At 42.3% G+C, this 22,302-nt stretch overlaps 2 protein-coding genes across 2 annotated transcripts in view; both read right to left on the bottom strand.

Moving 5' to 3' along the window:
• Nucleotides 1–262: 262 nt before the first annotated feature.
• Nucleotides 263–9,813, bottom strand: plch2b (phospholipase C, eta 2b; the record flags this gene model as incomplete). The annotated part of the gene is made up of 21 exons (XM_079218298.1): nt 263–267; nt 385–1,447; nt 1,533–1,612; nt 2,056–2,202; nt 2,287–2,371; nt 2,464–2,588; nt 3,219–3,326; nt 3,412–3,597; nt 3,715–3,803; nt 3,898–3,992; nt 4,070–4,153; nt 4,319–4,432; nt 4,550–4,721; nt 4,833–4,953; nt 5,071–5,274; nt 5,394–5,487; nt 6,031–6,201; nt 6,724–6,859; nt 7,026–7,269; nt 8,293–8,439; nt 9,462–9,813. The coding sequence occupies 21 exons, from the start codon at nt 9,811–9,813 to the stop codon at nt 263–265; spliced, it is 3,822 nt and encodes a 1,273-aa protein (XP_079074424.1).
• Nucleotides 9,814–13,056: 3,243 nt separating this feature from the next.
• skib (v-ski avian sarcoma viral oncogene homolog b) overlaps nt 13,057–22,302 on the bottom strand; it is a gene marked incomplete at its 5' end in the record, with an annotated part of 29,638 nt that continues 20,392 nt past the window's right edge. The window contains 6 exons of the mRNA XM_079218863.1: nt 13,057–15,150; nt 15,292–15,522; nt 15,620–15,894; nt 16,584–16,828; nt 16,940–17,043; nt 17,286–17,399. Of these exons, the coding sequence (XP_079074989.1) occupies nt 14,929–15,150; nt 15,292–15,522; nt 15,620–15,894; nt 16,584–16,828; nt 16,940–17,043; nt 17,286–17,399 (1,191 nt within the window). The 3' untranslated portion in view covers nt 13,057–14,928. The remainder of the gene's footprint in view (nt 15,151–15,291; nt 15,523–15,619; nt 15,895–16,583; nt 16,829–16,939; nt 17,044–17,285; nt 17,400–22,302) is intronic.

Raw genomic sequence — 22,302 nt, 5'->3', positions numbered from 1 at the left:
TTGGCAATGGCATTACATGATATTATCAATAATAATTAAAAAAAGATTTCATGCATAAAATCTGTGTTGACTGTAAACATTACAGCATTTCTAAAACAATAAAAGTCTAGTCTAATTCTACCTGGTGTCTTCCTACTGATCTAGTCCAACAATCTGAATTTCTTCCTCCAAACTTTCTTTTTTTGGTTATGTTGTCACTCTTTTTCTTTGTCGTCTGAAGGGCCTTGATGTCTTTGGAGCTATCAGTCAAATCTTAACCGGTCTAATCTAAAAGAAAAAAGACAGCACAAACACTGATTTTATTCAGCCATGCACTTAACTTTAGTTTGTGGTTCTTTTCATTTAACTTTTGCAAACATGAATGACACATCACCTATGACTCACCATTTGGAAAAAGCGGTGATTTACAGTGGATCTCTCTCATCCTCTGGTCAAAAAGGGCCTTCATTTCCCTCTGCAGGGTCCCCTCACGTTGCTCTGCCCCAGCTGGCACACAGGAGGGCACAAACTCCAGGCTGTCGGTGCTGCCGCCACTGTTGCTGGATGTGCTGTCTGACAGGTAGAGGCCGTTCGGGAGGGGCCTCACCTGGCTGCTGTAGCTGTTGTAGTTTTGTGTTTGCTGCGTCTGCCAGTGGATAGCAGGCTTGCGGGTCATCATTGGTGTCTGAGGAGAAGAAGTCGATTTCCGAGGGCAACTGCGTGAGCGGGCCTTTGTTCGTATTTGGGTGAATGGTCGGGGTCTGGCCGAAGCCTCTAAGGTCCGCCTCATCCTAGCAGGGGACGATGGAGGGATAATTGAAGAGAATTTGGCTTCAGGCAGCAGCATAAGCGGTGCCCAAGGGAGTGAATCACCCTGACTTTTAGTTTCTGTTGGTTGTTCAGGTTCAATGGAAGTTATCTTGTCTTGCACTACTATTTCCTCAGATTGTTCAGGCTGCTCTGGTTCAAACATCTGAACTCTCTCCTGATTAGCACAGTTTGAGTCATCAGGTTCATTCTCCAACTCTTCTTGAATTCGATTCTGGCTTTCACGACCATCAGAACAAGAAAGCAGGGGTGAGCTCTCAAGGTCAAAGCTGTCCGCCTTCGCACAGGGAGCAGCCCCAATGTGGTGGGAGTCAGTGGAGGACATCCGGCTGAAGATCCCTCTCCTTGTCTCTGGTGATTCATGAATTCTAACTCTGTGAGCTCGCCTCACTGGCTCACTCATGGCCTCTTTGTGAATGGCAGCTTTGGCTGCTGGCCCTTGTAACAGAGAAAATATTTCTCCATTCCTGCTGTCCTGAGAAATGGTATCCAGATCCTTGCGGAAGAACAGAGCACGTCCATCTTCTGAGGACTGGACCGAAAAGTCCAGAGAAGACTGCCTTTGAGGACCCTTCATGTGCTTCTGAGCTGCTTTTTGGATGTGTTTTCTGGCTGCTTGCACCGCATTTTTGGGTTTCATCTGTTTCACAAAGGACACCAAAGGTTTTAGGATAGATTTGTCAAGGAAGATGAAGTTATTGTGAGTTATTTTTCAAGAAACCTACCTTTCCGGTTATATCATTGATAGCGACATGAACAAAGATGGATGACTCCGCCATCCCTTCCAGGTACACGTGCCGATAACCTAGACATTTAAAAATCATTCATATTAAAGAAACAGTTTGAGTTTTGGAAATTATGCAATAATTTGATTTCTTGCCGGGAGTTTGTATGTAAAGACAACACGTGGTTGAACAACAAGCTATGTGTTGGACTTTTCTAGACTTTCCGGAAACCTCCTGGAGTGTTACGGCAAGAGTTCAGGAAGTTACTACAAGATGTTACTGGTTAGTGGTGAGTTTTCAAGGCGTTGCTAGGCAGATTTAGTTACTTTTGGAAAGAGAAGGGAAAGCGGTCTCTCCCTGTTTCCAGTGGTTATGTGAAGCTAAGCTAACTGGCTTATTGATATGATACACATAAGACTGGTATCAATCTTCCCATTTAACCATTTGCAATAAGCATATTTCCCAAATGACTTACTCTGAGCAACCCTGGAGTGTGCATACAGATATATCATCATGTATCTACCTGGCATCATACTTCTGAAAGCAACAGTCCTCTGTCCAATGAAATCTCGTCCAATGGGATCATGATCCCACACTTGGAAACGCACCAAGGCGATCTTTGGCATTTGGATGTTGAAGACGAGGGTCTCCTCCCACATTGGGTTGAAACCTGAAGGACCATTAAAATTATGTTACATCAATAGAAAAGCTGGTACATCGACTGTCTGTTATGAGATCATGAGATGAGAAGTACCATTATCATCCACCACCCTGGTCTGCTGCTTGGAACAATCTAAATTTAGGCCAATTATCTCAACCTCAACAAAGGGATCGATAATCTGTATGGAGAAAAACACGAGTATTTCAATGATTAAAAATATAGTTTTTTATCAGATGTCTCAATAGTAGATCATGTCTGCAGCATGCTCACCTCTCCTCTGTCCCCAAACATAGAGTCTTTGGGTTTGGGAAGCTGCTGTCCACTGATGATCTTCAGCACTAGCTGAGTCTTTCTGTGTCCTGGTAGAGGATCCTCCAACATGGGGTTAAAGGCAGCTGAGAAAAAAAACAAAAAAATAGGCTCGTTCGAGATGAGCCAGTTCTGCGCAGAATCGATCGGCGGCGATCGGCGCACAATGCATGCCGGTTAGATTTGTGTCCGACTTGCTCCCGACTTGCTCTGACATCATGCACACGTGATCAACGATACTCTCAAGCCGGCCGTCGATTTCAGATCCAGGCGCCGCAGTAGCTCTCCACGGACTGCATGGCCCAGTGCATGATGGGAAACGCCTGGCTGTCGCCACATCCGAGAGCTGATTGGCTCTTAGATCTGACAGCAAACACCACTTGTTGGAGAACATCCTTATTTTATGTGTAGTTGTAATACTTAACGCTGGATTGTTGACTATTCGTCTCATGTTTAATCTTAAAACATATCTTGTGTGGTTAATAATACAAAATCATATTTATTTAACACACATCAAAACCTGTACTAATGTATTTCACAGGCAGACATAAAAAGAACAAAGGATGCAGCTACACATACATTTCTACATAAATATATATTTGTGTTTCTGTGGCCGTCTGCTCTTGTCTGGATTCCAGGCGAGGCGCAGCTCTAACGAACGAGCCTACAGTCTAATTCTGCACAGACAGGTGCTATAAATCTGCATATGTACATACCTTTACACATGCACTTAGGCCTCAGAATATATCCAGAGTTCCCATTGCTTGCAAACTTGGCTTGGTTCAGTTCAAGCATACGGCCCTCTGTTTGATAATTCATTGCAACTGAAATGAAAAAAATATACATTAATCAAATGCTGTCATTGCAATTTTAAAATAGGCAGTATTGCAATTTCTGTGACGGTCTTACCCATATGGCATCCTGTGTTCCAGTATGGTTGTGGGTTGAAGTTGCTCGAGTCAACTCTGTAGTTGGACGGGTAGACTCTTATAAGCTGGCGTTGGTTGAAACGGACCAATTCCCCCGGCTTCAGCTGTAAGATCTGGTTCATAACAGTCTCGTTGAGGGACGATACCTGCCAACTGTTCGCAAATGCTACCAGACAGAAAGAAAAAACACACATCTATTACTAAAATCTATAATGGACTTTAAGATTGTGTGCGTGATAAAAAAATAAATCCTGGTCTGATCTTCACTTTGAAGATCCTTTACCTTGTGTTTCTATGTCATGCACACGGACAGATTTTGTGTACTTGACCAGGTCGGACAGAGCTCGGGACAACCTCATTGTTTTCCTCTTCCTGAAGGGAGAGTTAATAGACAAACATTCAAGTGTAATGTTGATACTAAAAGTAATAAATAGATAAAACAACTTCATTCAATGACTACTCTTACTTGGGATGGTAAACAATTTGTGTCCTCTCCCTGCTGCTGTGGTCTGACTCGCCATCAGACATCGTCTTACTTCTCACTCGGATTTTCTTTTTCCTCTGAAAACAAAAGCATTGTTTGCAATTTTTCTGTAACTTTATACAAATAGGTTTTTAAAATAAGCAAAAGAGCTGACCTTTCGTTTGAAGCTCCTCATGATTGAACTGCAGAATCGCCTCTTCTTTTTGTTTTGATTGGCAGAGGTAATTATACCCTCCTCCTAAAACAGTCAAACATAATACATAATGATCTATCTATCTATCTATCTATCTATCTATCTATCTATCTATCTATCTATCTATCTATCTATCTATCTATCTATCTATCTATCTATCTATCTATCTATCTTTCCTTCTTTCTTTCTATCTATCATGGTCATATTTGCCTGTGTGCTGTCATTATCATCTTCGCCTTCCTCCTCTTCCTCATCACCAGTGTCTTCATCAGACACATCACCCTCCTCTGCATCAGGATCAAGGTTTGCTGGCAGCTTTTTCCCCTTGAAAACAAAAATCAATGACTGTATGAGTCCATGTGAGATTGTGTGTGTTTTTGTGCTTTGTCGGAGTATCCTTGAGTAGGATATGGCAGCGCATGTTGCTTAAAACATTTTTACCTTGACTAAGACTTTCCCTTTCAGGATCTCAGGGGAAGGCAGCTTCTTGCATTCATGCACATTGACACTTGAAAGATCCAGTTTGTCCTGCAGCACCTCTCTCAGATACTCAGCCATCTTTTTTTGCTGAGGCACAGTGCAGTGATTCTCTATGGACAAGATCACTGGGTACCTATGGGGGGACAGGGGTTGAAGTGATGACATCTGAGTTACAGGTATGATGCTTTTTTAAATTGTAAAATCTTGACAAAACACATCAGCATCAGGACCCAGAAGCACTTACGGGGACTTTGTGAAGGCATATTTGTTAATTGTTTCAATGACATCTTTGAAGAGAATTTTGGATGTCAAGGTGTAGCCGTGATGAATAATAGGCTCTCCGTCCGGCCCGTCCCAGCAGTCCACTGAGAGAGGAGAAAGAAAGAACAAAAGAGATGATTGAGTGACATTGTCTGTAATGGCATAAAATGGCATATAATCACAGCGAAGAGAGCCACAGTTCGGGCTTTTCAGGCTCTTACCCTCCACACAGCGACACCCTGCCTGGAGAACATAGGCGTACATTTCCACTCGAGACTGAGAGAGCAGCTGGTCTCCTGTCAGGTAGGTGTTGTGTGAGGTGGCAATGAAGTAGTTACTTAGAGGCTGCGTCATGTCCTGGTTCACCTGATTGTGCTCGGGGTTGAAGATATCACCTGCAGGGCTTCTCATGTAGTTGGTAAAACCTGAAGGAAGAAGGTTTCAGAGCAGGTGTGTTTTCTGTATGTTGATGTCTGGTTGAAGTGATGTAAGAGTTGTTATTAATGCAATCATAAATACGTTGTTATTAACAAGTTCCCCATACCATCAATACCGAGTACCGTACGCTGCAGGTTCTCAGGACATGGTTCAAACTTGGCCACGATATCGACTAAATACTCTTTGGCCAATCCTCGCATCTGCAAATAAAACAATATCATGAATGTCATTTTTGGTTTAACTGATTTGACATTTAACACGTATGTCTATTGAATGCTTTCAATGTGAAGTAGGAAGTGTTATATTTCTATTTAGCACCTTTTAAGTCTGTTTACCATGTATGCCTTTCATTAAATTACATTTGGGAGTATGATTTGTATATTGCATTGCACTTTAGCTGTGCTGTAACTTTCTACTGTTTTATCACTTTTATTTAAACTTTGTTTAATCTTTTTTTTCCTTTTTTAAATGTGTAGTAAACAGTAAGGCTGGTATCCATAAGATGAAAATATACACAGTAACACTGCATTATTTTCCTGTGAATCCCCTGTGCCAATATAGGGAGGTAATTACAGAACAGTAACACATTGCATCGCTATTGCTGAAAAAAAAACCTGTTTTTGTTTTTGTGCAAAATAATTTGATTAAATTAATGAAAATCTTATGTATGATACTTGAAATATGAAAACAAATACACACAAACACAAAAAAGTGGCATTAACCATTTCCCATTTTGTTTATACCTTCTGTTCGTTTTCCAAAAAGCGGGCGAGGTCGTGAAGATCCATGACTTCTTTCTGATTGCTGTAGGAGATCATTATCAGGTAGAGGTCTCTGCGTGTGGAAATCATCTTATAGAACAAACAGAATTCTTCAAAGGCCAGAGAGCCCTGGTTGTCATCTGTGTCTGCTTCCTACAGATAACGACACAAAGTATTTTATGAGCAAGAAATAACTCTCTCAATGTTAGAGATAACCATCCTGCCAGAGAAAATATGTACCACCATAAAACTAATCTGAAGGATATATCTCTATCACCATCAAACATGATGCAGCACATTCACAGAGACTGTCATCATCAGAAGGGGAGGACAGTGAGCTAATGAACTAAAGCAATACTGCAGTGCAACTAAAGCCATCTGTTCAGCTGTGGTCAGATGGTCTTCCTGTGGCACTCTCCTGCTAGTCCAGCCAAAATACTGTAAACACATTTTTGTCTGCTGGTTCCATCTCCATGCTTTTATCTTGCTACATCTCTGACTGAAAATATGTGAGGATCAGCAAAGAATAGACCTCTGAGGGAAACATCCAGAATGTTGCACTTTTCTTTTTTTTCTTTTTACTTTTTCCAGCCTGATTTCTTTCCATTCTGTTGCACGCTGAGTCTTAAATCTGTAACAGCTTGCATCGTCAACTTTTTTGGTGAGAATTCTTACTTGAAACATCTGCCTGACTTTCTGCTTGGGTAAATTCACATTGAGTTTGTGGAGCAGCTGGTGAACCTCTCCGATACTCAAGGTGCCATCTCCATTCTTGTCGGCCTCGGAAAACGTCTGCTGTAACCACGTGAGGCTTCAGTTAAGGAAGAAACTACAAGAATCACGATCAAATCAGTTCATGTGTGTTGTTTTGTTATTCTACAAGTGAATAAGTTGTTAACTCCTCTTTATAGGAATAGCATGTACTTGTGTTATAATTAGTCACTCAGAGATTCTCAGAGAGGCTGGATAAAGGATATTGATCGCGGGTGCGCTGCCTCCGGGCCAAACTGTCCTCATCACTGATGCCAGCCATGAGGTATTTCAGCCCAGTGATCCAGGTGCGGGCCTCCTCTGCGTTGGTGGAGACCAGGTCCAGGGACTTAACTCGCTCCCCGTAGTAAATACTAAAGCAGTAGTTTGGGTCGAAGCGGTTGTCTGCATACCGCCTGAAGATCTCTGACTTTTTCCCCTCGCAGACTTCATGGATGGAATCAATAGTTACTGAAACAGATGATGAAGAAAAGTGAGCTTCATCTAATCAGTAACCCTTTTCAGCTGCTGGGTGGAAATGAAAGAAACTTTGGGCTCACAACACCATAATAACCACTAAAAATCATAGGCGAAAATTGTAACAACAAACTTATCTTTTTTTTAAGTCAAACCATATCACCAACCTTTCTGACTCCATAGAGGACAATGGTAAAATCCTATATTGTGTTTAGTTTTTAAAAACATCACAATAATGAGATAACATAGGCATCTATTTAGTGAACTCTTTACAGCCTGTTCCCCCATTAAGTGTAATCCGCTGCTGCAGGGATAACATATTGCTGTAGGCAAACCCAGGAGGAGACAACAAGCAAATGGGATTTTTCAATTGGATTTTGGATTATTGCAGAAAATAAACTCTGTTGCAAATGTATGATACTCACACAATTTGTTCACCAATGTAATCCTCACAAATTAATAACACTTTTATGATTTTTGAAGCATGAATGCAATTGGCAAAAGTAAAAAGCCAACTTTAAGCGATAAACAAACTACACCACGGTCACAGTATACACAATAAGGCTGTGAGGGTGGGGTGACGTGTTGCAGTCTCATTTAGCCACTCGTTAGCAACCGTCTTTTTAAAGACATGTAAAAACTTCAAAAGAGGTTTATACAAACTCATTTCCAGGTTTAAGTACTCTTTTTTTTCTGTGCTCAACCAAAATGTTACAACCAGTTGTGATCAGAAGTATCAGAGCTATTGATATGTTGACTGATAGCAAGATACACCAATAGGTTTATGTGCAAGCCTCACTTAAACGGTAGTTGAGAGAGGAATAGGAAGTTAGATTGATGTATTATTATTGATGTTGACTGATTTTACTGTAGTTACTCTCTTGCATTGTGATCAGCACTGGATAGCTTTGTCTTGAGAGCTTTAATAAAACCAAATCCAATAGAACAGCTAGTTGGAGATAATCCACGCTTCAAAAATAAATATGTGGTGGTCGACATGGTTATGTGATGGCTCACTTTTGGCCTTGGCATGTTTCCTGGAGGGCCGCCACCGGATGCAGGACTTGTGCTCGTCTAGGTAAAAGAATCGGACCAGTCCTTTCTTCTTCCCCTTCATTTTGGTCATCTGAGTGCCGGTCTGCATGGTGCACATACACCTCTCCACTACAGGGGAGCACAAGGAGTCAAGCTGGTCAGAAAATCCACAGAGGCCATCATATTGTTAGTTATTTACTGCCAACATCAAAGCTGGTTTGTGCAGATAAAATATTCAGTGTACTGAATATTCAGTCATCTATAATACTTTAATAAAAGTGAAATGTAGCATGCTGGTGGCGGAGATTGTCCACTTTGCAGTTGATTTGTCAAAAGTGTCTTATTATTGTTATTAAGAATTTTTCTGAGACAACTTGTGATATGTAAAACAATGTGTATACGTGTAGATGTGTTGTGATTCAAAGGAAGACCTCAAGCAGTCGAGACAAGAAGAGGTTTACCATCGAGCACTTATTTATGAGATTATAGGCTGCGTCACGCAGGGATTTAAGTAGCCGACTTTGTGTTAGAGGGAAGAGAAAGAAAAGATACAACAACCCTGAAATGATCTTTGCCATAAAGTAAATCAATCAATTATCAGCTGCCTTACAGTGATTCAAATTATTTCTCCAGACTTTTCTTCGCTTCGCTCCGTACAACTTTTGAATGACATCTGTGCACAGTGCTTGTCCTGAAATAGTGTTTCAGATCCAACAATTATCTTGTAACATTTAGGTCACGGGGAAGAGGGGTGTTTGTTTTGTGTGCTGAGAGCAGGTAACCTTTGTTTGTAATCTAAAGCTCAGATGCATGTGACGCATCCTGGCCCATCATTCAGGCTAATCCTAAAGGATTGTCTACTGTCCATATGCCCATTATCTACTCACAGGCTTCCTTGCAACTACTCTGTTATGTTGGAACATTTACACATTTCATAGGCCTGTTGCATGAATATGTCATGGTTAAAGTCTACAATTCACACGTTGTGGTTTAAAATACCATATTAATGTCATATGTTTGGAAAAAAATAAAGCTTCCCTCTTTAGTTTGCAGCAGCTTGTGTACACTTCTGCTAAACAACTTGTTGACATTCTGCAGTATATTTTGTGTTTGAAGACGACATTATTCAATAAGTCATTAGTGAATCTTACCTATCTGACCCAGTCTCCATTTTGGCTGTGCGACCATACTACCACCAATCCAGAAAAACTCCTCAGCAAGTCTGGAGATGGATGCTTTCTGCCAGAGTTTTGGAGAGCTCATGATGGACGGGGTGGATGAATTCAAGGGACTGGAGGACTGTTTTGCCTGATGAGTGGAACCCTTAGCAAGCGAGGGGGAGAACATTCCTGATGACAGAGATCCTAAAGACTGAAAGGTGGTCCTCCTGGGTGACAGAGAGGAGCGAGGTGGGGTGCCACTCAGCCCTGGAGACAGAGGTGCCATCGTTGGGGTGCTGTTCATCCCTGAGCTGTTCATTCGGGTCCAACTCTCCTGTCCCATTCACACCACATTACCCACCTTCCCCTCACTCTACTGTGTTCTTGAGCAAAGTTTGTTTATAGCACTGCCTCTCTCATGCAGCATATCCTTTTCTTCCACTCAAAGTCTTCCCACGTTGGATTAGAGAACAATATTCCCATCCTGAAGGTTCATTCTTCATCATCCTGTGTCCAGTGATCCAGTGTAGCAGCCATAGGTTGTTCTGTATTTATTGTTGTGCCATCAGAGAAGGCTCGCAGAGAAAGAGTGTGCAACATGTGTCACTAAATCTTCCTCAAGCTGTAATCCTAGAGTGAGGCTTCAGCCTTGCTTTAATGGACGGATTTTCACGCAACCAATAAGCCTCTGAACAAAGAGAGTGGGACCGGAAGAGAGCTAACATTCATTTAAATACACTCATGGAAGTCTTATCATTAAAGAATATAGAGGTTGCCAATGACTTAATAGACCACTTTTAGGATAGTCATGATTCAACGTGATCACACTGGTGTGTTTGGTTAAACAAGCCTGAAGTATCCACCCTTCAATTTTGTGCAATGACTTCCCCCTGGAGGCAACGGTGTGACATACATGTGTTTGATGTATGCCATATAGTATACCTACTTAAAATTAGAAGTAAAGTACTCATGATAACCAACGCAGGGGATTTCATACATTTTTGCCTGCACAGAGAATACTTTCTCACTATTCTGTAAGTTTTGCTGCACTTATCAAATTGGTACAATGTACACTTCTATCAACAGTTTATCTCACAGGTGATAGAACCATCATCAGGAAAAGGAAGTTGCATCAATTTGGCTGATGATGTCACAGACCTAACTTGTATGTAAGATAGGTCTTTTTCACATTACATTAGGAAATGCACAGATGTAAATAATAAAGTTAATGATGATTGAATCCATTTAGCTGGCTCAGTTTCAGGATCCTGGTATTGTGTATGCTGGCTCACTGTCACACTGTCATGTGTCAGCAGTGAACAAGGACTGAGACCCAAAGCTCTCAACATCATCATGGCGCTGTATGAAAAGATGAGACTTCCTACAGAGAAGAAATCAACAATCTTGAAGAGTGGGATTCAGAGAACAACCTACTGCTCAACATCAGTAAAACCAAGGAGCTGATTGTTGATTTTCGGTAAAAGGAGGCTAAGACACACCTATCACCGTGGTGCAGAGTTTAGTAAGTTGACAGCTGAGGGGAAGAAGCTGTTCCTGAGCCTGCTGGTCCTAGAATCAGAATCAGAAACCGTTTATTGCCAGGAATGTTTGCACAGACGAGGAATTTAGTTGGGCGGAAGGTGCATACATTAGGCATTAGACATTAGACGAGACAAACAACAATCAACGACAGCAACAGTGCAAAAAGTCTAAATAAGATGAGGATAAAGGGCTCAGACAACAGATAACATTAATGTAAGTGTATGTTAAAGTGACGTGTGTGTTTAAGTTAAAGTTAAGTGTATGTATTAAGTGTATTAAAGTTAAGTGTATGTGGCATGTTAAGGTGACGTGTGCGTTTAAGTTAAAGTTAAGTGTATGTGGCATGAGTGTTTAAATATGAATTGTGCAGTGGAGTGACCTGTAGGAGGAGAGAAAGGAATAAAAATAAAAATAAATGGTCCGAAAGAATGGTCCGTGAATAGTCCTGTGATAGTCAGTCAGTGGGGAACCCGGGCTCTATTGATGAGCCCGACTGCCGACGGGAAGAAACTGTTAGTGTGGCGTGAGGTCTTAGTCCTGATGGACCTCAACCTCCTGCCAGAGGGGAGGGACACGAACAGGTTGTGTCCAGGGTGAGAGGGGTCAGCTGCGATCTTTCTTGCCCGCTTCAGTGTCCTGGAAGTGGACAGGACCTGGAGGGATGGCAAATTGCAGCCAATCACCCTCTCTGCAGAGCGGATGATGCGCTGCAGCCCGGCCTTGTCCTTGGCAGTGGCTGCGGCATGCCAGACAGTGATGGAGGAGCAGAGGATGGACTCAACGATGGCGGTGTAGAAGTGCACCATCATTTTCTTTGGCAGGTTGAATTTCCTCAGCTGCCTCAGGAAGAACATCCTCTGCTGGGCCTTCTTAGTGATGGAGCTGATGTTCAGCTCCCACTTGAGGTCCTGGGAAATGATGGAGCCCAGGAAGCGGAAGGACTCCACAGTGTTGACGGGGGAACAAAGATTCCTACAGCGCCTCCCAGAGGAAAGGAGGGCAAACAGTCTATGGCCGGTGTGTGAGGTGTTGCTGATGATGCTGGATGTCTCGATGGCAGGGAGTGGAGTACCGGTGATGAGTTGGACGTTTTTTATCACCCTCTGCAATATTTTCCGTGATGCAGTTAGTAGGGATGCTCTGCGATGGTGCAGCGGTATAGACGTTTGCTAGGATCAGAGGAGACATGTAGATTTTCTTCAGTCTCCTCAGGAAGAAGAGACGCTGCTGTGCCTTCTTGACCAGGGTTGAGGTGTTGAGGGTCCAAGAGAGGTCCTCTGAGATGTGGACACCCAGAAACCAAGAGCTGGAGACACGCTCAACCTCCGTTCCATTGATATAGATTGGCGTGTGTGTGCAGCTTTTGGTCTTTCTGAAGTCCACAATAAGCTCCTTGGTCTTTTTGGTGTTGAGGCCCAGGTTGTTGTTGGAGCACCACACCGCCAGATGCCGGACCTCCTCCCTGTAGGCCGACTCATCGTTGTTGTTGATGGGGCCCACCACCGTTGTGTCGTCTGCAAACTTGATGATGGCATTGGAACCATGTACATGCGTGAACTCAGCGCACAGCCCTGTGGAACGCCAGTGTTCAGGGTGAGGGTAGAGGAAGTGTGATTGCCTAACCTACATAGAGAAGTATCCACTGATGTCCCAGACTTCAGAGCAGCTTCTTCCCTTAAGCTGTGAAACTCTGTAATTCGTCCTTCACCTTTCACCATGTAAGTGTTGCTCTTTTGTGTTATTTTTAATAATGTAGCAAAATTGGACAACAAACTGTATTTCGTTGCGCAACCTTGTGTTTGACAATGATAATAAATTAAACATTGGACCTTGAAAAGTCAGGGGATCACCAACGGTATTAGGATACATCATCTGAGAACCATGAATGTTTGTAACGGATTTCATGGCAGTTCATCTAGTTGGTGTGATGTTTTCGTCGAGTGACCAACATTGAATTCCCTAGAGATACAAATAAAAAGATAAATCCACACACACAATCATGCACAAACACTGTGTAAAAAAAACAACAAGCCATAGGATTGATTTAGATTTTAATGGGTATTATACAAGTTTTCCGAAGGAAAAGAAAACATTTTACCAAGAGGCAAGTGAAACCCCACTTCCAAACCAAAACTACAACAGCATCAGCTAACAAAATGGATATTGTTATTACACTGTACCCAACAAATACTGAGCGAGGGTATCATAAGTAATGATAAGACATAAAAGTGTTTCTTGTCTAAAATATACGAGAGCACCTAAGGATGAAACCAATAGAAGGTGTTGCTTGTACTCTATCTGATGAGGGAGCTGGAGGTGCAGATTTCAAATCCATTTTTTAGTTTTTGGTCTGTGGTGTAATATATACTCTATAGTTCATCAAATAATAAAGATCTTCTCAAATAACAAAATCAAGGGACAAATTATAATATTCTGTTGGTGTGTCAAACCTTGAACATCTATTGACAGGTTCACGACCTTTAATGGTTTCATTCTCCTTGTTTAAACCAACAGGTCCATCCATTCTGCTAAATGCCCTGTGATTGCAATGATACTCAGGGATACAACAACAAAATTGCAGTTTTACAAATCCAAATATAGTCTCTTTTTGGTTTCAAGTAAGAGCAAAAAATAATATTCATAATCAATTTAAGTCTGGAGCAAGCAAACATACCGACAAATATCTTATTTACAATATCATTGTATTTACATCAGAGGATACCGAGGGAAAGTGTGTTTAAATTCAAAGTTCATGACAACTTGTGTTTGGAAAAATGTAACAGGGAGTACGATGCACAATGCAAGGTTTTTCTTTAAAAAGTGCAATTCCTTTTCTTAAAGTAAAAAAATATATATCCATATTTTGTATATATGTAGAAATGTTGTTCATATAAACAGCATTTGTTGATTTAAGAGCCCTAAAACCAGTGACTAAAAAGTAATGCTTTCTGTTGATAGGCAGCAAATTATTATATAATATAAATTATTTTACAATACTCAATAGAAAATCAGAAGTACCGCATTTCAACAAAAACAGACATCTATTGATGTTTTTCTTTTAGGAGGGCATTTGTAGACTTATCTGCACTAATGCGGGCAATCATTTTTGCTATTTATCATGTGGTTTGGTTGCAAAAAATTACTTGAAAACAATGTTCAAACAACAAATAAAGTTGCATTATAATATTAAAAAGTAACACTTCCATAAAATGTCTAAGCATAAAACAGTGGTGGACCTGAAGGAAGCCCACCTAACCTCCAATACTTCAGGTTTATAAAATACAAAAGGTAGACAAGCTGGTATACATGCGTACATGTTTGTATATAGATGTTTTTTTCTTGCCTGTGGAATAACAGTGCTGCGCAAGCAATATTTCTTAAAAAGTACATCCTCTACACAGTTATAAAAAGCAAGCCGATAATAAAAGTAAATAGTGGTAAACTGGTGTCTCTTGTTTCCAGTGGTCTGCAATGACACCTTTGAGTGTACCAATATTTTGTGGCACCAAGAGTTTCATCGACCACTCAACTTGTTTCTTCCCTTCATATTCAAGTAGTGTTATGTGGCTATATATGCACATCTTAGAATAGCTTATACCAAAATAAAGTCCATGGACAGCGCCAGGTGTCTCTGACGTCACTGGAGAGATGTGGTCATCACTGAAGAAGTCTTTCTCAATTTCACGCTTTACAACATGCTCAGACATCATGCTACTTTCCAGTTCATTTCATAAAATTAATATATTGTCATAATAATATTGATTTATATCATATCATATTATATATGACTGATTTTTCCTCTACAAAACCGACTTTGCATTTTGCTGAGTTTTCTTTCCCTAACAGGAGGTGCAACAAAGTCCTTAACCATGCTCCTTTTGATTGAGTCTCTTTCTCCAGTTCTAAATGTGCAACTTTAGGATCCGTTGGTGTGTTGTGTGTTCTGTCTGTGTGTGTCTGTGTCCGCGTCCTCGGGGTCTCCAGGAGGGCTCCTGTCGGCCTGCAGGGCCAGCTGGCTTTGAAGGTCTTTAACAACACTCTCCAGGCTCTGCCGAGCTTCTCTCTCCTGCTGAAGCTCTTGTCTCAGCTGCTCACGATCAGCTTCTGCCTGCTGCAGCTGCACATGCAGCTCTTCGATCTGCACGACACAACACAACCCGACACAGACAGCGGTCAGTATAAATTAACCTCAAATGAGGGATAGGATGAAGTAAGTCCCCAATATACAAAGTATATACTGGTGGTTGTGGTGATAATAGGCATGCTTCAGACATCTTACCTGAGTGGAATACTTGACCCGGAGACGTTCAGCCTCACAGCCTTTGTCACAGACTCGCAGCTGTCTCTCCCTCTCCAACTCTCTCTTCAGCCGCCCACAGGACTCCTCCGCTTCCCTCATCTTCCTCTCCCAGTCGACGCGAAGGCGCTCAATCTCCTTTCTCAGGTTGCGCTTGGTTTCGATGGCCTCAAGAAGACGGCCTTTCTTTGCCACCCTCACAAACTCCAATTCCTGTAAAAAACAACAACATCAGAATCATTTCATGTTCATATTCAGAGATCACTGTCATTCCTATCACATAGCATTTCACAGGAACAGGATGTGATACCTGCTGAAGGCTGCGTTTAGCTTGTATAGCAGCTGCTAGCTTCTCCTCCTGCTTCACTCTCAACTTGACAATCTCCTGCAGCAGTTTTTCCCGTGCCTCTTTGGTGTCTGCACCTCCATACAGCATCTGTCTCAAGGTTTCCATCTCTGGGCAAACGGTCCCCGGCAGGCAGCCGGGTCCCTCCTGAGGTCGAGCAACACTCTGAGGGGTCAGAGTTTGAGAAACGTTTGTGCAGGCCGAAGGAGGAGGAGCCAGGTAGGAAGCTGGCACCGGACCTAAAGAAGAGAGAGTTTTAACTTAAATAAGACAGTGATTGCAAGAATACTGTTGTTTTCCTTCTCAGAGTTAGCATGAAGAGTTTGTCTGTTGTGACTAAACTTTTAGCACTGCAAGGGAAAACAGAACTAAACAAAATGATTATGTATCATTACTTTTAGCTATATCAACAATGTATTCTTTTAGCTAACCGTTTCAATCTAGAAATGTGTCATGTGGTGTTTTAAAATCGGTTGAGCTGCTCTAAAATCATTCCATGAACACTTTGGAAACTATGGAAGTACCGCAAGCGGTAGAAGTTGGGAATCACTTCGATAAAGCATCCATACATGATAGTTTTTCACAGCTGCATGCATCAGCAGAAAAAAAAGCTGAAAAACTAAACTGAAACATCCTCTCTACAGCTCCTGTTGCAAAACATTTCAATATAATAAATATAACAGTATGTTTTATCAGCAAAATCTGCAACTTTTATTTTTCTTGTATTTCTTCAAATAAACACCAGGTGGCGCAGTAGTACAGGAATCATCCTGACCCAGCTCTGCTGTGGCTCACATCTGGTAGAGCTTACTGTGTAAAACAAGTTTTAACTGAAAGATCTGTGTCTCATTTCAACTGACTCTTGTAGTGTTTCAAGTGTTCTGTTTCTCTGGATCGTTACAAACGCTCTGTGATGGTTTGTACTCACGATTGTCACTGTCGTCCACATCAATCTCTCCATCTGTGTCCATGTCTTCGGGTTGGTTGGCGGTACTGGAGGGGGGCGGTTTTAGTGCAGGTTCTGTGTCTCCATTGTGCAGCTCCTGCGGCGGTCTGGAAATGGCTGCAGGCCCCATGCCAGGAGGGTGGCTGTCCATGGGATGGACCGGAGGTGCCGGGGGAGCTGGTGTCAGATTGGGATCCGCCAAAGTCTCGTGGCTCTTTGAGAAGGACCTGTGGAGGAAATACAGGTCCATTTTAAGAATTGCATTGGTTGAACGCTTGATTTAACCAAAATTGTCTCTTTAAAACTGAAACTATCACAGCTCTCATGAGATGACTCACCTCTCCGCCTCATTCTGAGTGACTGGTTTCTCTTTTTCTGCCGCTTTAGGAGACCAGGGGCGGAAAGCAGAGGGCCTCTGTTTCAGTTGGACTTGTTTCAGATCCTGGACCAACAAACAAAACAATACATTTACGATAAACTCACAGTAAAATGCCATTAGAACATTAAATCAGCCGTGCTGACACACTCAAAGGCCCCTCTTCGTTTAACAAGGCTGAATGACTAGAGGTTTATGCATAGGTGATAATGTGATGATTCAAAAGGACAACGGCTTTCACATCACCCGTTTGACCTTTGAGCTTAGCAAATCCGTTTTCACGCTAGCAACATGCACACACAACAAACCTTGTGTGCAGACTTTGACAGCGATTGTAGCCAGTCGGGTTTCCTTTCTTTGTCAGCTGATGGAGATTGTAATTTGTCAAATTTTGACCTCTTGGCTGGAACGGGGCTGGAAGCCTGAGGAGAGGAGAGAGAATAGACGGTTAATCATCGCAATCCTAACAGAGATAAAGTGCGGATATTACATCATGGAGTACAGTGGATATTTCAGGAGCCCACGACTTTGTCAGAACATGTCGGGACTTTATACAGCCGTACAGTAACAGAGCAGAGAGTCGTATAAAGGAAATCACAGAGAGACAAGGGGGATAGAAGATGTGTCTGTGTAAGCGTTCAGTCTCTGAGCTTGGCTTGTCTGCATCTTTGTGTGTGTGTGTATTGTGTGTGTGTGTGTGTGTGTGTGTGTGTGTGTGTGTGTGTGTGTGTGTGTGTGTGTGTGTGTGTGTGTGTGTGTGCGAGCAGTGCTTTGAGCTGAGCAGACACTCAAGCTGGTCTGGCTGGCAGCCAGCAGGGCTACATTGCTCCCTGCCAGGCAGAAGAGGCGCCATCAGGTGGAGCGGATCGACTGCTCAAACCACAGAAATATTGCAATATAGAAACAGAGGGAGACAGAGAGGGAGATGTATTAAAGTAATTGCACTCAGATCTGACAGACGATTGAGTTGAAGTGTTCAGAGAGAGTTCATGGAGGGCTATGGAGGCATGAAATGTTTGAGGGATTTAGAAAACCCGAGGAGGGAAGCATCTGCCTTGTTAAGTGCCACAAAGTACAGAATCTCCAGAGCCCCTGTTGTATATTTATATGATATGTATGTATGTGCGTGTGGCAAGCTGCAGAACCATGTGTTGAGATAGCTAACCTCCTCAGCCCTCAGGTCTGCACTTGTCAGACAGAGGATATGTTTACCTAGCCAGGAGCAGAGGCCAGCACAGACCTGCCTGCTACTCTCTTACTCACTACTATGACATTCTGCCTCCAGGAATGGCAAACACTCCCATCTCCTCGTCTGCGTGTGCGATTCAAGACAAATGATTACTCTGTCTACATTCAAAATCCTCAATGGAAAACCCTCCCGCCTGCGTTGCGTGTAGTTGTGAAACCTTATACGCTGCTCCACTCTAATCACCTCGAGATGCAAATTAATGACAAACCTTGTTTAGCATTAAGCGAGAAAAACGGCTTGCAATGAATCACGTCTCACAGTCTTTCTACATGAAGCGTGAGTGTGAGTGAGTGTGTGTGTGTGTGTGTGTGTGTGTGTGTGTGTGTGTGTGTGTGCTCACACAGCTATGAGTGGGTGTTGAGACGTGTGGGGAGATGGGTGAGTGCGGGTGTGGACTTGCATATGTGTGTGTGTGTGTGTGTGTGTGTGTGTGTGTGTGTGTGTGTGTGTGTGTGTGGGAGTGTGTGTGCCTGGTACAGTGTGGTCTTAGTCAGGTCTGGACTGTATAGCGTACCTAAACTACAGATACCAAAGCAGACGGTACCGTTGCAACAAAATTAGTTGACAGATATGTCTAGAAAACCTCAAGAGTTTTACAATAATTTGAAGGTAATTTATGAAACAAAACATTTAATTTATTCTCTAGTTCAAGATTTGATAATGTGGGGATTTGTTGTTGTTCTCTGATTTATATAACTGTATATTGAATATCTTTAGGTTTTGGATGGTTAAAACGCAAAAAAAAAAAAAAAGCAATTTTAAGACATCGCCTTGAGCTCTGGTAAATCATGATCAGCATTTTCCCCGATTTTTGGGCATTTTATCGAGTAAGTACGAAACTATAAAATGGCAAACTTCAGACTCTTCAGATCTGCTGACAAATCACTGCACGCCATTTCATATTCCTGTAGAAAAACACTTTTCCTCTCATTATCAATATCTTTTGCCTTTATTTATATTTTAATAACCTTTCTGAATACCTCTCTTTTTATTAGGTTTTTGATAGCCATTATGATGCATAATCTGTTTTTATTATTCATTAGTTCTCTAGTATTAATGTATATGTCAACAACTATAACCCCTCCTGTGGTCACCAATGAGTAGAGCCCGAGTAAACTGATAATTGAATAACATATACATTTATTTTCTGTCGATGTTAACATTTGTTACATGTTCAAAATCAAATAAATCTAACCTAATGAATGACAATATATTAAAACACTCATAGAGACATGACATGTTTGTCTGGACACTCCCCTCACACCTCCCTGAGTCACACATGTCTCAACCTGACTAACCAGTAACCACATTACACACACACACACACACACACACACACACACACACACACACACACACACACACAGACTGAGCGTCCTGTTTGGTTTTGCTACTGTAGGCTACTTCTGTTTACCCAGACCTCCTGCTGACTGCATCCTGCTCAGCAATAGTGACTTGGCCGCTCACCTGCCTGACTCGAGGCTGGTGTAATCAAACTCTGTAATTACTGGAATGACTGTTGTTTTCCCGACAAAAGGATGTCTGCCTGTCTGGTACTATTTCTACCCTGAGGTTTGCAGCTCCAGGAAGGCTCGGAGCGCTAGACATAATAGAGTCAGAAAACAGACACTCCCAGACACCACAAGGGACCTGCTGGCTAAATCTGACACTGACCTCACAGGAGAGCAGCCGCACGGGCTTAACTCACCACCACATCATAGACATAGCATGGCCACGCAGTCATAACACCCTCCTTGCACATCCTACTGCCTAGCAGGTCGCTCTGAGCCAGATGATAGGACATCCCTCCCCCACCCTCTCTTCCTCTCTCTCTGGTAAGAGAGGGAGACTTCCTCTGAGGAGTTTGCTTTGGCCGAGTCCCCTGTGGGAACTGAGTCTTGAGTGGGAGGGGGGTGGGCCAGGGGAGCGGGACCACAGAGGAAGCACTGAGCTGAAGGAATGTATACTTGAAGGCCAAGTACAGCCTCTCCTTTAAGTCTCCATTCAAGCATTGCCCTTTTCAACTCGCTATTGTATGATATTTCTTTGAGGCGCTGTAATGAGGGAGCGTTTCAAAGCAAACCTGTAGGCTAAACAGGTTCTAATAGCAGCTGGGCAAGAGGAGACATGCTTTATTTTTTAATTAGTGCCACATAATAGTATGGTAATACCGGGATAAGCCCCAGCTATTTTCATGCTGGCATGGCAGATAATCACTGAGAAAGACGTTACACAACACAACAAATCACAAACATATCAATGTCCAGCGTTTGACCTGCTTGAAGAATCATGTGTCAATATTGTGCTAACTGGAGCATGATGGCGATTGAACTGTTATTTTACTTGAACATGGAGCTAATTAACAGTATTTGTTTATTGAACCATGAGGCAGTAAATCTGGGACCAAACCAGGGTCGGCAAAATGAAAAAAAACATATATTCTCATGAACATCTGGAAGTATATAACCATGCATAGTGAACCATGATAGTGTTGGCTTAAGTTGCACACATTAAAATATGTGTCAATCCAATAACAATTTACTTTTTTGGGGGGCCTTAAAAATGACATTTAACAACTTGGGATCTTCAATCAGCCTTCTGACTGCTGTGTTTCTTGCCCTGCCAGACGTTTGTCAGAAGATTGATACACCTCTAAGTCTGTATAGTAAATATGAAGCTAAAACCTAGACACTGGAAACAATGGGAAACAGTTAACCTCAAGGGACCACCTAAATAAACACGATATCCCATGACACTTTGGAGTTGCAGGTAGACAGACTTTGTCACCACAAAGCCAGACTAGCTGTCTTCCATGGTTTACAGTTGTTATGCTAAGGTAAGCTAACCTGCTGCTGGCTGGAGCTTCATATTCATCCTACAGACATCCATCTTCTCATCTAACTATCACCAAGAAAGATATCAAGTGTATTTCCCAAAAGGTTGAGCCTATTCCTATAATAACTGTACCTACACACATGTTGACAAACCTTATAATAGCAGGCGAAATCAAAGCTTTGAGCATCTGTTGTGCCACTTAAAAAAAACTCAAATTAAATTATCAAGAAATAAAACATGAGGCTCTCTGGTGAGACAAAAATAGTTTCCCCTGCTGAATTTCCTCAGGCAACCGTCATACAATACCAACGCATGGTGCATGATAGCATGGCATTAAGAAAAGTGCACAGCAACAAGACACAACAGTTTCAGATTACAGCCTCTTTTCCCCTCCTAAACCCCTGAATGTAATCCTCAGATCGACATGTGCTTAGTGGGGCGCTGTCTCACTCAAGGGCACACCAACTGGCACGGCTCGCTTGGGTAACAGCCCTAGTTGGAAGTGAGAGAATACTAGTTTTGGTAATCTGATCCATGTAGTTTGGTGTGGATGTTCCCAGAGATGCCCTGAGGCCTCTATTCAACTCTCACTGCATAAATTGTGCGACAGTCTCTTGATTTATATAAAGCCCTGTGGTCGCTTTGTAACAGCTGGGGGAAAATTATTGGTGTCTTCCCAGAATATCCCTGAAACTTCATCCCTACTCCACACAGATACAGCTCAAGCTTCCATTTCCACTCACTAAATCTTAGCTTAATTTATCAATTTATTCTGTCTCCGATGTGCCCAGTTTGAGGATATACTGTTTATGTAGCTGAACTGAGCCACGGCAGTATGTGGACACACAAAGAGAGCTGCAGAGCTTGGAATAAGGTCGGCATTACAGTAAAGCTTATTGGATTGCCCTAATTGTCTTTGGGATTGAGACTTGATGAGGTCTGAGGCGGCCGCAGGACGAGCTGCTGCTCAAAGGTGGAAAATATCTCATCAGGTCCGCACAGCTTGACACATGTAGCTTAAAGCAGAAGTGTTACAGAAGTATTCAGCATTTGTCAAGCATTCATAAAGTGAGCTGTGTGGGAAATGAATGTAAGATCTAGAGACCCCTGTGAAAGCACTCGTACATGTTTGGGATTTTACTGACATTACTGTTAAGTCTTCATAGCCATGCCCTTTTTTTCCATATGCAAATTGTGTCTATGAAGTCCTCTGAGGAAAATTTGTGATTTTGAGCTCCATA

The sequence above is a fragment of the Taurulus bubalis genome, assembly GCF_910589615.1.
Source record: "Taurulus bubalis genome assembly, chromosome: 5".
Classification (NCBI taxonomy): domain Eukaryota; kingdom Metazoa; phylum Chordata; class Actinopteri; order Perciformes; family Cottidae; genus Taurulus; species Taurulus bubalis.
The sequence above is the reverse complement of the archived record's forward strand: the minus strand, read 5'-3'. Positions and strand labels throughout refer to the sequence as shown.